The 12,419-nt window shown below is 44.5% G+C and overlaps 1 protein-coding gene across 4 annotated transcripts in view; it reads right to left on the bottom strand.

Annotated features, from left to right (window-relative positions):
* phf20l1 (PHD finger protein 20 like 1) overlaps nt 1-12,419 on the bottom strand; it is a 208,469-nt gene that overhangs the window by 44,682 nt on the left and 151,368 nt on the right. For 3 of the 4 annotated variants that reach the window (XM_072468230.1, XM_072468229.1, XM_072468231.1), the window contains 3 exons: nt 2,862-3,120; nt 1,923-1,996; nt 1,415-1,465 (listed from right to left, as the gene is read on the bottom strand). In XM_072468230.1, coding sequence (XP_072324331.1) covers nt 1,415-1,465; nt 1,923-1,996; nt 2,862-3,120 — 384 coding nt within the window. The remainder of the gene's footprint in view (nt 1-1,414; nt 1,466-1,922; nt 1,997-2,861; nt 3,121-12,419) is intronic. The other variant, XM_072468232.1, reaches the window with a different exon arrangement.

Here is a 12,419-nt window from a genome sequence, read left to right as displayed (position 1 = left end):
TTATTCAGATTGGAGATCTACTGCCACCCCACAAACCAGAGCCAGCTATTGCCAAGGACAGGTGTTAAACAAGAGGCACTGAGAAGACAAAGCAAAAAGATCAATCCAAGATGGCCACCGAGCCAAGTCAGATGACTTGACAAAGAGAGACCAGCATACACCGCCAGCAAACTCAAGTTAAAACAAAAACTCACCCCACTTTCCCCCCTCCCCAACCCAAAGGTGCCATCACTGTCGAGCATAACCACACCCAAAAGCAAATGGAATGGTGACAAACAATAGCTGAACCTAAAATCTACAAATAACAGAACACAATCCAACACAAACTCCAAGCTCATTTTGAGAACTATTATGAGCTGCAGAAGACCCATTAATATCACTCCCGTTAACTAACACACCTCGTTGGCAGGGAGGCTTCCAACTGGGGAGTAAAAACTTATTCAATTTAGAGAGCCACAAGGGCGACTGAAAGTCACACCAAATGGCAATAACGAAAAGAAAGAAAAAAGGTTATTGTCAGGGGCGAACTGTAGAAATCCCTTATATATAGAATACGCACATACAACAAACATGAAAAGTGCTCAAACAACGAGCCACAGATCAGATTAAACGGAGCACAAACTGTGCTTCTGGACAAAGGAGTCAGCACTTCCGGCGAGTCACAAATATTGTCTTTATCACAAGATCTGTCACGAAGGTGGGCTGGATAAATCATCCTGAGTTGACTCCATTCGTATATAGGGAGTATTTCACTTTGTTAAAGGCAGCCCTTTCCTGACTCGGTCTGCACTCATGACGTGGTATAATCTAATAGAGTGCCCATTCCACGTAAAATTCTGGTGCTCTCCTGCCCATAGAAGCACCAACCCTTTCTCCTTAAAGGGGGGGGGGGGGGGCGGCAGCGGAAGGAGACGGTAGTGAGCTGCCTTCTTGAACTGTTGCATTCCGTGCTCTAGGTATACCCACAGTGCTGTTAGGGACACGTCTCAGGATCTTTTTCCCAGCGACAGTGAAGGACTATATTTTCAAGTCAGGATGGTGAGTGACTTGGAGGGGAACATCAGGTGGTGGTGTGTCTGCTCCCCTTCGTGATGCCTGAAACGTTAAATCTTTCTTTTCCCTATTCAGATGTTAATGTGTTCTGGCATTTCTTCATTTAATCTCAGATTTTAAGTATTGAGCTTTGCATCAAAATATTTTTGTATGGTAAATGAAACATTGCAGGCTTGCTAGACAGGGACAATTTGGAGAACCAGGGGTATATCATTACCACAGTCTCATCTGGTAAGATTGTCTACCAGAAGCAAACTCTTATTGAACTTGCTCTTAAGAGTCTTGCCTCCTGCATCACGTGGGCGCAGAGGAGGACACAAAAGTTAACACCAGCCTTAAATATTGTAACATTGCTTCATACCAGGCAATGAGTTCTTCTCTTCATACTTCATCTTCTTTTCGCTTTTCACTCCTGTAGGAAGCACTGATAGTTTAATCTGCCGCCTTCAGGCAGATCCTCAATATTATCGAGTATCTACAGAAACACACTTGCGCAAAATTACCATTAAAACAATAATCATTCTAATTCTATTTTGAAGTATTTCCTTGGACTACGCACGTTTATATATTTTAAAAATCTACTCAGCCGAACGCCGAACCACAGAAACCAGGATGTTCAATCCCATTACATATGCCTAGGTTTTTGATGTTAGCTCTGGTGATAGAAGGAGTGCTACAATTAGTTATAGTGATTCTCGACTGAAGGGCAAAGGCAAATAAAAATTCAAGCATGTTGCTGTTCAGAACTCCTGCTGGTAATGGTTGCATCTGCTTGTTGGGCAAGGACAGGATTGGACTCAAATTGTGTTTTCCCCCACACACAGAGTCCAGAGTCACAGAGTCTGTCAACACTCACTGTCGAGGCTCACCCATGAGGAATGGCCATTTGGGTAAAGTACCGGAGTGCTTCTGACGTCCCTGGAACTGTGCTCCTAAGATGAACCTTCAGAAGATAAGGTGGAAAATTAGATTAAGAGAACATAAATCAAAAACAATGATACTGAATCTCAAAATCCAGGATGCTTCTGAATGTATCTTCAGCTGTCATTAATAACTAAACTGAGAGTTAAGGAAGCAGACTCCACAAATGAGGAAAATCTCCCTTGGGTTTTCCACTCACCTACAAAAAAAAAAGCAAATTGAAAAATATGAACCATCTCAGGATTAATTCTTAACTTTAGAGTGTCTTGTGACATGTGATCGCTCATTTAATTTGTCAGCGATGCACTCTCCAGCCAATATCACATCTTACTTTTTGTTTCTCATCTCGGTGGCAGTACACAGTCACAAAGAATTGTCTCAAAGCATGGGCATGTGCTCTGGTCCATGACAACTGTTCCATCCCAGTTGCTTAACTATTTTGGATCCCAGGCAACAGCACAGAGGGCCAATCATAGATTGTTGTTGAACACACATCATCCAGGTAATCAATGCCCCCCCCCTTTAATTTCAGTATTCGAGAAGTCACCTAAGTCTTATGGTTATCAACATAATATACCAGACAACGCTGGTATTGAGGACATGCTCTAGCAAGTCTCGGGGTCTCTAGGCTTTTCTTCAGAGATTGCTGAAGGCTTGATTTGGCCTGAAAATTCAGAGGCAAATTCATTCACCTCAGCTGTGCTTCAAATACAGGTGAGCAGGCACTATTGCCAATTTGTGATGTTAGGTGAAAATTTGTTCGGAAAAGGATTTCCATATATAAAGATTCACTATGAATATGGTAATATCAGTGACTAGTTAATTTGTGGATGGAAGGGGAAGTTGTATAAATTTCAAGCAGAATTGTTTTCAACAAGGTTAATCACCGTAAGTCTGTTCCTGCTTCTATGGAATAACAGAAATGGTTTTTACCAACTTCTGCATTTCTGTCTCTGTCGACACATTTCCTAAGTATCTTCTCATGCACAGTTTCCACGCTCTTCTCCTTCACAGAGGGGACGGGATGAGTGTTGGTTCCTTCGGTGCCGAATGACGCAGATGATCGCTTCTTCTTGCAGACCTTGGGTTTGTGGCTGATGTCGAGAGGCATCTCCAGCTGCAAGGCAGGGAGATTGGAAGATGGTGCTGGGGGATTAGAACAGAGCGCAATTGTAAAATACAAAGCACTGTTTTTTCAGCCGAGTATGCAAGGCAAAGGTTAATAAGTACTTACACCGAAATTCTTAATTCGAGCAGCACTTCCATGGTAGTGTGCTGAGCAGAGGGCAAACAGCCCTTCTCGCCACCTATTCACCCTCTGCCAACACTAGGAAACAAGATAACTTCCACTTCAGCGTTAAATATTCACTAGTCAGGTAGAGTTAAACTTTCCCTTTTATCCAACCACAAACTCAGCATAGCAGCCAGAATGCTGTTTTCCTCCCATTTTCAAAAACAACCATCAACATTTAATACCACGATGAAGGTAGTTTCATGTTTGGTTCCATTGAGAAATGCATTGAGATTGTCTAAGCTAATTTCGCCAAAGATGATCAAGCAATTGAAGGGACAATGATACCATCCTGGGCTGGATTTGAGCCGAGAGATGCAAGGTGGCCTGCACTTTGCCTTTTTAATGAAAAAACACTGCATTTATTTGTCACTTTCTTGAAATTTCAATATTTCTGGCAGAATGAAGGACCTTCAAGTGGGCTTTCATTCCAACCTGATCACCTCAATTTACTCCAATTATGGGTGTCCTAGATCAGCTCCACTACTGGGGGTTCCTGAAAGAGAAGCGCATCTAACCTCAGGAATCCATGCTGCAACATGAGAAATGTACATTTCCCATTGATGCACATGGAGCTGCTTCAAGATTTGTCCAAAAATTGACATAGCCGGGATGGCTGCTCCATATGGCAGCTTTCATGGCAGAAGGAAAAACAATCACAACATCTGCAAACATGCAGAGCCTTTCATGCAGATGATCACCCCCCCAAGGCACTTCACGACACGTTATAATGTTCAACACCTTTCCTTCCATTTAAGCTTGCGCTGACATATTACAATGTCACATGTCAAATTTCTCCCTCATTTTCTGAAATTGTAAACTCTTACTCAGGCATACCATCCTACATGTGTGTCTGAACTTTGAGACCTGAAATAATTGAAACATACCTCACCCAATATTCACACATGTAGAGTTTCCCAGCAAGTCATTGGATATCATTAGGTGAGGGGGGTAAGGATGGTGGGGAGGCCAGAAATCCTAATTATCTTTCCATACCTTCCTCCTTACAAGCTTAGGGATGAGGAGGCCATTCGAGATGGGCAAGTGGTCCATATAGCTAAGATTAAATAGGTAAAACTGAGGATCAAACCTGAAAATTTTAATTTGGCTTCTTTAGCACTATACGAGTGTGCTTTAACTGCAAGAGGCTATTGGAATAATATGGGCCTGGAACCCTGATTTCCAACCCTGATCAGGCAACAAAAATTACACACTTACCTTTCTCCAATTATTCAGGGCAATCTACCGATGGAGGATCCTATAGGACCTAATCAGTGCAGGAAACCTCGAATGGAGTAGGGGAACATGTTTGTGCAGAAGCGCCGTTCCCTTTTTATGGCGCTAGCTGCCGTATTCTGGTAAGTAACAATGTCCCAAAGCTTAACTGAAAAGCTATGGCGAAGGTAAGTGGGAAAAAAGGTAGGGTGGGTAAGGTAAGTGGGTAGTCTGAGGGTTGGGGGAATTCAGGGATAGTCAGGAGGGTAGGGGTGGAGTAGCTGAGAGGGGGTTTCAGTTTGAGTGATTGGGGAGTCAGTTCTATAGTTATCCAGGTGTCAGACAAGATTTTAACCTAGACATCTTCTGTGCAGCTATCCAGGTAAGTCAGAACTGTCTGAAGCACTGGTGGGCAAACTGCGACCCGTCAGGGTTCCGGGTGCAGCCCAAGAGGCATTTTGTTGACTTTTGCCAGATTTTGCTGATTTCCATCCGCATAGAATTTTTCCTATAGGTACAACTGAAGGGATGTGCATATAAAATAAGGGCACGTGAAGTGTATGCTGACTGCACACAACATTGACTGTGAGAGTCGCACACTCTCTCTGCAATCCAATCAAAGCATAAATATTTCTTTTGCTTTTACCATTTAAAGTTGACGGCAGTTCTTTTATGTATAAATAATTAAGCATTTTCTATAACTTATGAAATATTCAGCATGTATTAAATGCATTTAATCTTATTAAAGGGTGATAGTTAGTGAACATGTCTGATTTCAACCTTGTGGCCCACTGAGGTAATGGAAGGGCCACCCATGTGGCCCACTCACTAGCTCATCACTGATCTGAAGTCTCTGACTCTAACTCAACATTGAAAAGTTATTTGGTGGATCCCAGAGGTCACGGTAATTGCCCATTGGAATTGAAATTTCCCAGGAAATTCCCAGAGAGTGATTACGTTCGGACTTCCGAGAGATCATGTAGCATATCTTTTGGGAGAGAGTGGGGTATGTCTGGTCGCTGACTATATGGAGACTGGAAGATCTGGGCCATAGTCTTCTTAAATCATTAATAATAATAATAATAATAGTAATAATAATCGCTTAGTGTCACAAGTAGGCTTCAATGAAGTTACTGTGAAAAGACCCTAGTCGCCACATTCTGGCGCCTATTCGGGGAGGCCGGTACAGGAATTGAACCCGCGCTGCTGGCCTTGTTCTGCATTACAAGCCAGCTGTTTAGCCCACTGTGCTAAACCAGCCCCTCAATCATCAGCTCAAATTGTTGCCACTATTACATAGAACAAAGAACATGAAATGAAATGAAAATCGCTTATTGTCACAAGTAGGCTTCAAATGAAGTTACTGTGAAAAGCCCCTAGTCGCCAGATTCCGGCGCCTGTTCGGGGAGGCTGGTACGGGAATTGAACAGTGCTGCTGGCCTGCCTTGGTCTGCTTTAAAACCCAGCTATTTAGCCCTGTGCTAAACCAGCTAAACCCTGGAACATACAGTGCTGAAGGAGGCCATTTGGCCCATCGAGTCTGCACAGACCCATTTAAGCCCTCACTTCCACCCTATCCCCGTAACCCAATAACCCCTCCTAACCTTTTTTGGTCACGAAGGGCAATTTATCATGGCCAATCCACCTAACCTGGAAGTCTTTGGACTGTGGGAGGAAACCGGAGCACCTCGAGGAAACCCACGCAGACACAGGAGAACGTGCAGACTCCGCACAGACAGTGACCCAGCGGGGAATCGAACCTGGGACTCTGGCGCTGTGAAGCAACAGTGCTATCCACTTGTGCTACCGTGCTGCCCTTTTCTGCTACTTGCAGCCCTGATTATTTTACCAGTGTTGCACAGTTCAGAACATTTGACCCATCGGCAACCCAATTTTGGAAACTGAAAGTCTATGGTTTGTATATTTTGAACAAAAAAATCAAAAGCACCACACTTTACTCAAATCTCAGTGACAATGGCAGCACCGACAGATCTTCCTGGTGCCAGTGTTATGTTGCAAAGCATAAATCGACCTTATTTTATGTATTATTTTAGATTTTGGGTTTTGACTGAAGCTCAAAACACAAAAAAAAAACAGCATCATTAGCTGGTTCTGCAACAGCCTACTGACTGGATTTGTGGGTCAAGTGAGTTTCACAGACAACACAAGTGTCGTGCATGATTGCTAGTTTTGTCAAAAGTGCTGAAAGACATTGTCAGAGAAATAATGGTGTTTACATAATCTCACTGGTGTATCCACACAACACAGCCAGTCCCTCAAGGTCTCTAGGGAATCTATGTGTGGAGCCAGAGGAAATGGGCGAGGTACTAAATGAATACTTTGCATCAGGATTCACCAAAGAGAAGGAATTGGTAGATGTTGAGTCTGGAGAAGGGGGTGTAGATAGCCTGGGTCGCATTGTGATCCAAAAAGACGAGGTGTTGGGTGTCTTAAAAAATATTAAGGTAGATAAGTCCCCAGGGCCTGATGGGATCTACCCCAGAATACTGAAGGAGGCTGGAGAGGAAATTGCTGAGGCCTTGACAGAAATCTTTGGATCCTCGCTGTCTTCAGGGGATGTCCCGGAGGACTGGAGAATAGCCAATGTTGTTCCTCTGTTTAAGAAGGGTGGCAGGGATAATCCCGGGAACTACAGGCCGGTGAGCCTTACTTCAGTGGTAGGGAAATTACTGGAGAGAATTCTTCGAGACAGGATCTACTCCCATTTGGAAGCAAATGGACGTATTAGTGAGAGGCAGCACGGTTTTGTGAAGGGGAGGTCGTGTCTCACTAACTTGATAGAGTTTTTCGAGGAGGTCACTAAGATGATTGATGCAGGTAGGGCAGTAGATGTTGTCTATATGGACTTCAGTAAGGCCTTTGACAGGGTCCCTCATGGTAGACTAGTACAAAAGGTGAAGTCACACGGGATCAGGGGTGAACTGGCAAGGTGGATACAGAACTGGCTAGGCCATAGAAGGCAGAGGGTAGCAATGGAGGGATGCTTTTCTAATTGGAGGGCTGTGACCAGTGGTGTTCCACAGGGATCAGTGCTGGGACCTTTGCTCTTTGTAGTATATATAAATGATTTGGAGGAAAATGTAACTGGTCTGATTAGTAAGTTTGCAGACGACACAAAGGTTGGTGGAATTGCGGATAGCGATGAGGACTGTCTGAGGATACAGCAGGATTTAGATTGTCTGGAGACTTGGGCGGAGAGATGGCAGATGGAGTTTAACCTGGACAAATGTGAGGTAATGCATTTTGGAAGGGCTAATGCAGGTAGGGAATATACAGTGAATGGTAGAACCCTCAAGAGTATTGAAAGTCAAAGAGATCTAGGAGTACAGGTCCACAGGTCATTGAAAGGGGCAACACAGGTGGAGAAGGTAGTCAAGAAGGCATACGGCATGCTTGCCTTCATTGGCCGGGGCATTGAGTATAAGAATTGGCAAATCATGTTGCAGCTGTATAGAACCTTAGTTAGGCCACACTTGGAGTATAGTGTCCAATTCTGGTCGCCACACTACCAGAAGGATGTGGAGGCTTTAGAGAGGGTGCAGAAGAGATTTACCAGAATGTTGCCTGGTATGGAGGGCATTAGCTATGAGGAGCGGTTGAATAAACTCGGTTTGTTCCCACTGGAACGAAGGAGGTTGAGGGGAGACCTGATAGAGGTCTACAAAATTATGAGGGGCATAGACAGAGTGGATAGTCAGAGGCTTTTCCCCAGGGTAGAGGGGTCAATTACTAGGGGGCATAGGTTTAAGGTGAGAGGGGCAAGGTTTAGGGTAGATGTACGAGGCAAGTTTTTTTACGCAGAGGGTAGTGGGTGCCTGGAACTCGCTACCGGAGGTGGTAGTGGAAGCAGGGACGATAGGGACATTTAAGGGGCATCTTGACAAATATATGAATAGGACGGGAATAGAAGGATACGGACCCAGGAAGTGTAGAAGGTTGTAGTTTCGTCGGGCAGCATGGTCGGCACGGGCTTGGAGGGCCGAAGGGCCTGTTCCTGTGCTGTACATTTCTTTGTTCTTTGTTGTCTCAATGGGATTAGGTTTACAGTCTTGAGCCGTGTAATTGAAGATTGATTTTACAGACAAGTTAATTGCTCTAGTTTTAAAACACAAACCAACAAGTCACACCCTATTACTTTCACAATGCTTTAATGAAAGTACAGAATTCTAAACTTTATTTCCAAGCATCCACCCACATATAGTACAAATACTCTAAAGTGCCCTTAGAGTTGGGTAAGGTTACTGGATTATGGGGATCGGGTGGAGGTGTAGACCTTGGGTAGGGTGCTCTTTCCAAGAGCCGGTGCAGTCTCGATGGCCTCCTTCTGCACTGTAAATTCTATGTTAATCTATGTTAAAACAAGCAAAGCTGAAAATCAGGGAAAGGATTGGTGATTGGGGGGACCCGCAAGGAGGAGGGATGACCGGGAGGGGGCAGGACGGACCGGACAGGAAGCGGCAGACTGGTCAGGAAGGGGTGGGGTGGATCAGACAGGAGGGCAGGATTGAAAATAGGGGAGGGGCAGTGTAAGGGAGTTCAGCCAGGTGGGTGGGCAGAGTGAAGGTGTGGGATGAGAGGGTAGGGTTGTGGGGGGGGGGGGGCTATGGTCGAATGGGTCCCCTGGGGGTGTCATCGATGTGCAGGGTGTCCCGTGCGAGGCTGTGTCTGGTGTTTTAAATAGTAACTCTGGAGTTAGAAGTGATTTTTTTTTCCTTCTAACTCAGGAACGATCAGAGTAAAATAGCAGAATTACATGGGGTTAGCTATTTAAATCGCTTGGATCCCAGCCCAGCTCAATTGTCCAGAGGAAGTTAGCTCTTCTGGGCAATTGCTGGGTAAACCCTTACATGGGAACTACCTAGACGGAAACCCCAGTGTATCACTGGGATACTCCTAAATGTGACGCTGTGGAACCAGGACGTTATGGGCCAATCTGTTACATAATTTGAGGCACACATTTCCATACAAACATGGGGCAAGGCAAGGAGGCAGGCCTTCTTGAGGATGGCCAGTACAGAGTGTGAACCTTCAATCTACTGGCGTTATTCTGCACCACACTCTAGCCATCTAGTCAATTGAGTTAACTAAATTGGGCGGCACGATGGGGTCATTACTTGATCCTGATATGTGAAAACTATAGCAGTGTGTTCCCGTCATTAGAAGCAGATTATCAATAAAATAAAGTAGTGGTTAGCACTGCTGCCTTACAGTGCTGAGGACCCGGGTTCAATCCCGGCCCCGGGTCACTGTCTGTGTGGAGTTTGTACATTTTCCCCATTTCTGTGTGGGTCTCAACCCCGCAACCCAAAGATGTGCAGGATAGGTGGATTGACCACGCTAAATGGTCCCTTAATTAAAAAGTAAATTGAGTTAACCAAACACTGCTTTTCAATCTATCATTTTCACTTTATAAACAGTTGAATAATACAATATCATTTATGTATCTATCCAGTGATTTTATTGATAATCTGCTTCTAATGAAGGGCACACTGCTATAGTTTTCATATATCAGGATCCAGTGATGGAGTTTTTGACCAGTCATATAATGGAGCTGTTCTCAATCTTAACAATCAGTCTCCATCGATTCATCTACAAAAGACAAATGACACAAGGGAAAACCCCAGTGGTTGAGAGTTTTCAGAACCATGGTTTAAGATTCATTTGTTGCTCCCATGCATGCTACATCTAATACATCATGTTTTCTAGCACATCAGAAAGATCACAATTTGATTAAAATTGTTTCGAGTTACACTACGAAGAGAAAGAACTCATATTCATGGTCCTTTCATGTCCTCGGCTGTACAGAAGCATTTAAAAAAAATTTTTTAGAGTACCCAATAATTTTTTCCAATTAAGCGGCAATTTAGTGTGGCCAATCCACCTAAACTGCATATCTTTGGGTTGTGGGGGGGTGAAACCCACGCAGACATGGAGATAATGTACAAACTCCACCCAGACAGTGACCTGGGGCCGGGATCGAACCGGGGTCCTCAGTGCCGTAGGCAGCAGTGCTAACCACTGCGCCGCCATACAGAAGTACTTCACATTTAAATACTTTTAAAATAAAAAACTTTGGTCGCTCTGGTTGTGTTGGAAAATGTGATGGCTAATTTGCACGTGGCTAAATATCACAGACTACAAACTAGATAAATGAATATTGGGGAGAATATTGTCCAGGACACTGAAAGAATTCTTCACTCTTCTTCATGTGCAGCCATGGTATTTTTAAAATCCACTTGAATAGACACATGGCATGGAGATTTTATGGCCCAGACATTCTATAATGCACAGTATTGGGTTCATGTTGGTTGGGGGCGGGGGGGGGGGGGGGGGGGGAGGGGGGGGGGCACTCCCACCTGTTCACAGAGATTCTGGTGTGACAACTTTGACCCAGAAGTAGTTCAGTACGGAAAGTTTGTCATTTCTTTAAAACTTCTGTGGGATCTGTTATTATTTTGAAGAATATTTGAAAAATACTTTAAAAATTTGTATTAATCGTAAAGGGTAGTAAAAAGTAGTTTTCTTCAAAAATAAGAAATACTAGTCCATGTGACCTGGCACACAGATGCAGAGCTCCTGAGGCACTGTACAAACTGGCTGAAAAGATCTAAAACCTGGAAGGTTGTGTGATTCGCTCAGAGATACTTAAAAGGCTGGGTGTCTTACAAGAAGGGGCTAAACCATGAACCCGGGTGCTGATAGTTGTTCAGTTGATAAGGAACTCTGGAAAGTTACACCATCAGAATTCTTGTGACCTGAGAAAGGGAGGGTTCATAGAATCGAGCCTAACAAATTATAATCATACCTATGAAGCTCAGCGGTGAAAGATTGTCAGATAGAACTCTTGACATACCCTGCATGAATAAAGAACAGCATATTGTGCAACTGTGTAGCACCGTTGTATTATCCGTTGTGATCCTGTTGGGATGGAGATCAACCTCTCCACGCTGTGCCCAGGCGTGGCAGGGGGACCTGTTGGAATTCTTGACTCTTGAGAATGTTAAGTTTGAACTGAGGGGAAGGATGGAGGGGTTCTACAATTCATGGGCGTTATTCATTATGGACTGTCAAGAATTGGATAACATCCAACATTAGAGGGGGAGGGGGGGGTTGGGAGGGTTGGGGGGAGGGGGACTGTATGTGTTGATGGTGACTATGGGTGATTCCTGATTCCTTTTTGTTATTTGTTTATGTTTTTAAAAAAAAAAATTTTTATTGAGGTTTTCACGAAATATCAACAACAGAATGAAAAAGGAACCCAACAGAATTAAATACAGAACAAAATAAAACAACCCCCATGCCCCCCTGCCCCTATACATAAATAATAAATTTACATCCCGAATTAACACATAGCAAACATAGCAAATATATACACCCCCTCAGATCCGCCAGTGTAAACAAACAAAAATAAAATAGAACCCCCCCCCCCGCCCCGGTTGCTGCTGCTGCTGACCATTGTCTACCGTTCTGCCAGGAAGTCCAAGAACGGTTGCCAGCGCCTGAAAAACCCTTGCACCGATCCCCTTAAGGCAAATTTCACCCTCTCCAATTTAATAAACCCCGCCATATCGTTGATCCAGGATTCCACGCTTGGGGGCCTCGCATTCTTCCACTGAAGAAGAATCCTTCGCCGGGCTACCAGGGACGCAAAGGCCAGAATACCGGCCTCTTTCGCCTCCTGCACTCCCGGCTCCCCTGCAAGCCCAAATATTGCAAGCCCCCAGCCCGGTTTGACCCTGGATCCTACCACCCTTGACACCGTCCTCGCTACGCCCTTCCAAAATTCCTCCAGCACTGAGCATGCCCAGAACATATGGGTGTGATTTGCCGGGCTCCCTGAGCACCTAACACACCTGTCCTCACCCCCAAAGAACCGGCTCAGCCTTGTCCTGGTCATGTGCCCTGTGCAGCACCATAA

This window comes from Scyliorhinus torazame, chromosome 11, assembly GCF_047496885.1.
Source record: "Scyliorhinus torazame isolate Kashiwa2021f chromosome 11, sScyTor2.1, whole genome shotgun sequence".
NCBI classification, from domain to species: Eukaryota; Metazoa; Chordata; class Chondrichthyes; order Carcharhiniformes; family Scyliorhinidae; genus Scyliorhinus; species Scyliorhinus torazame.
This window is presented reverse-complemented; position numbering and strand designations above follow the sequence as displayed.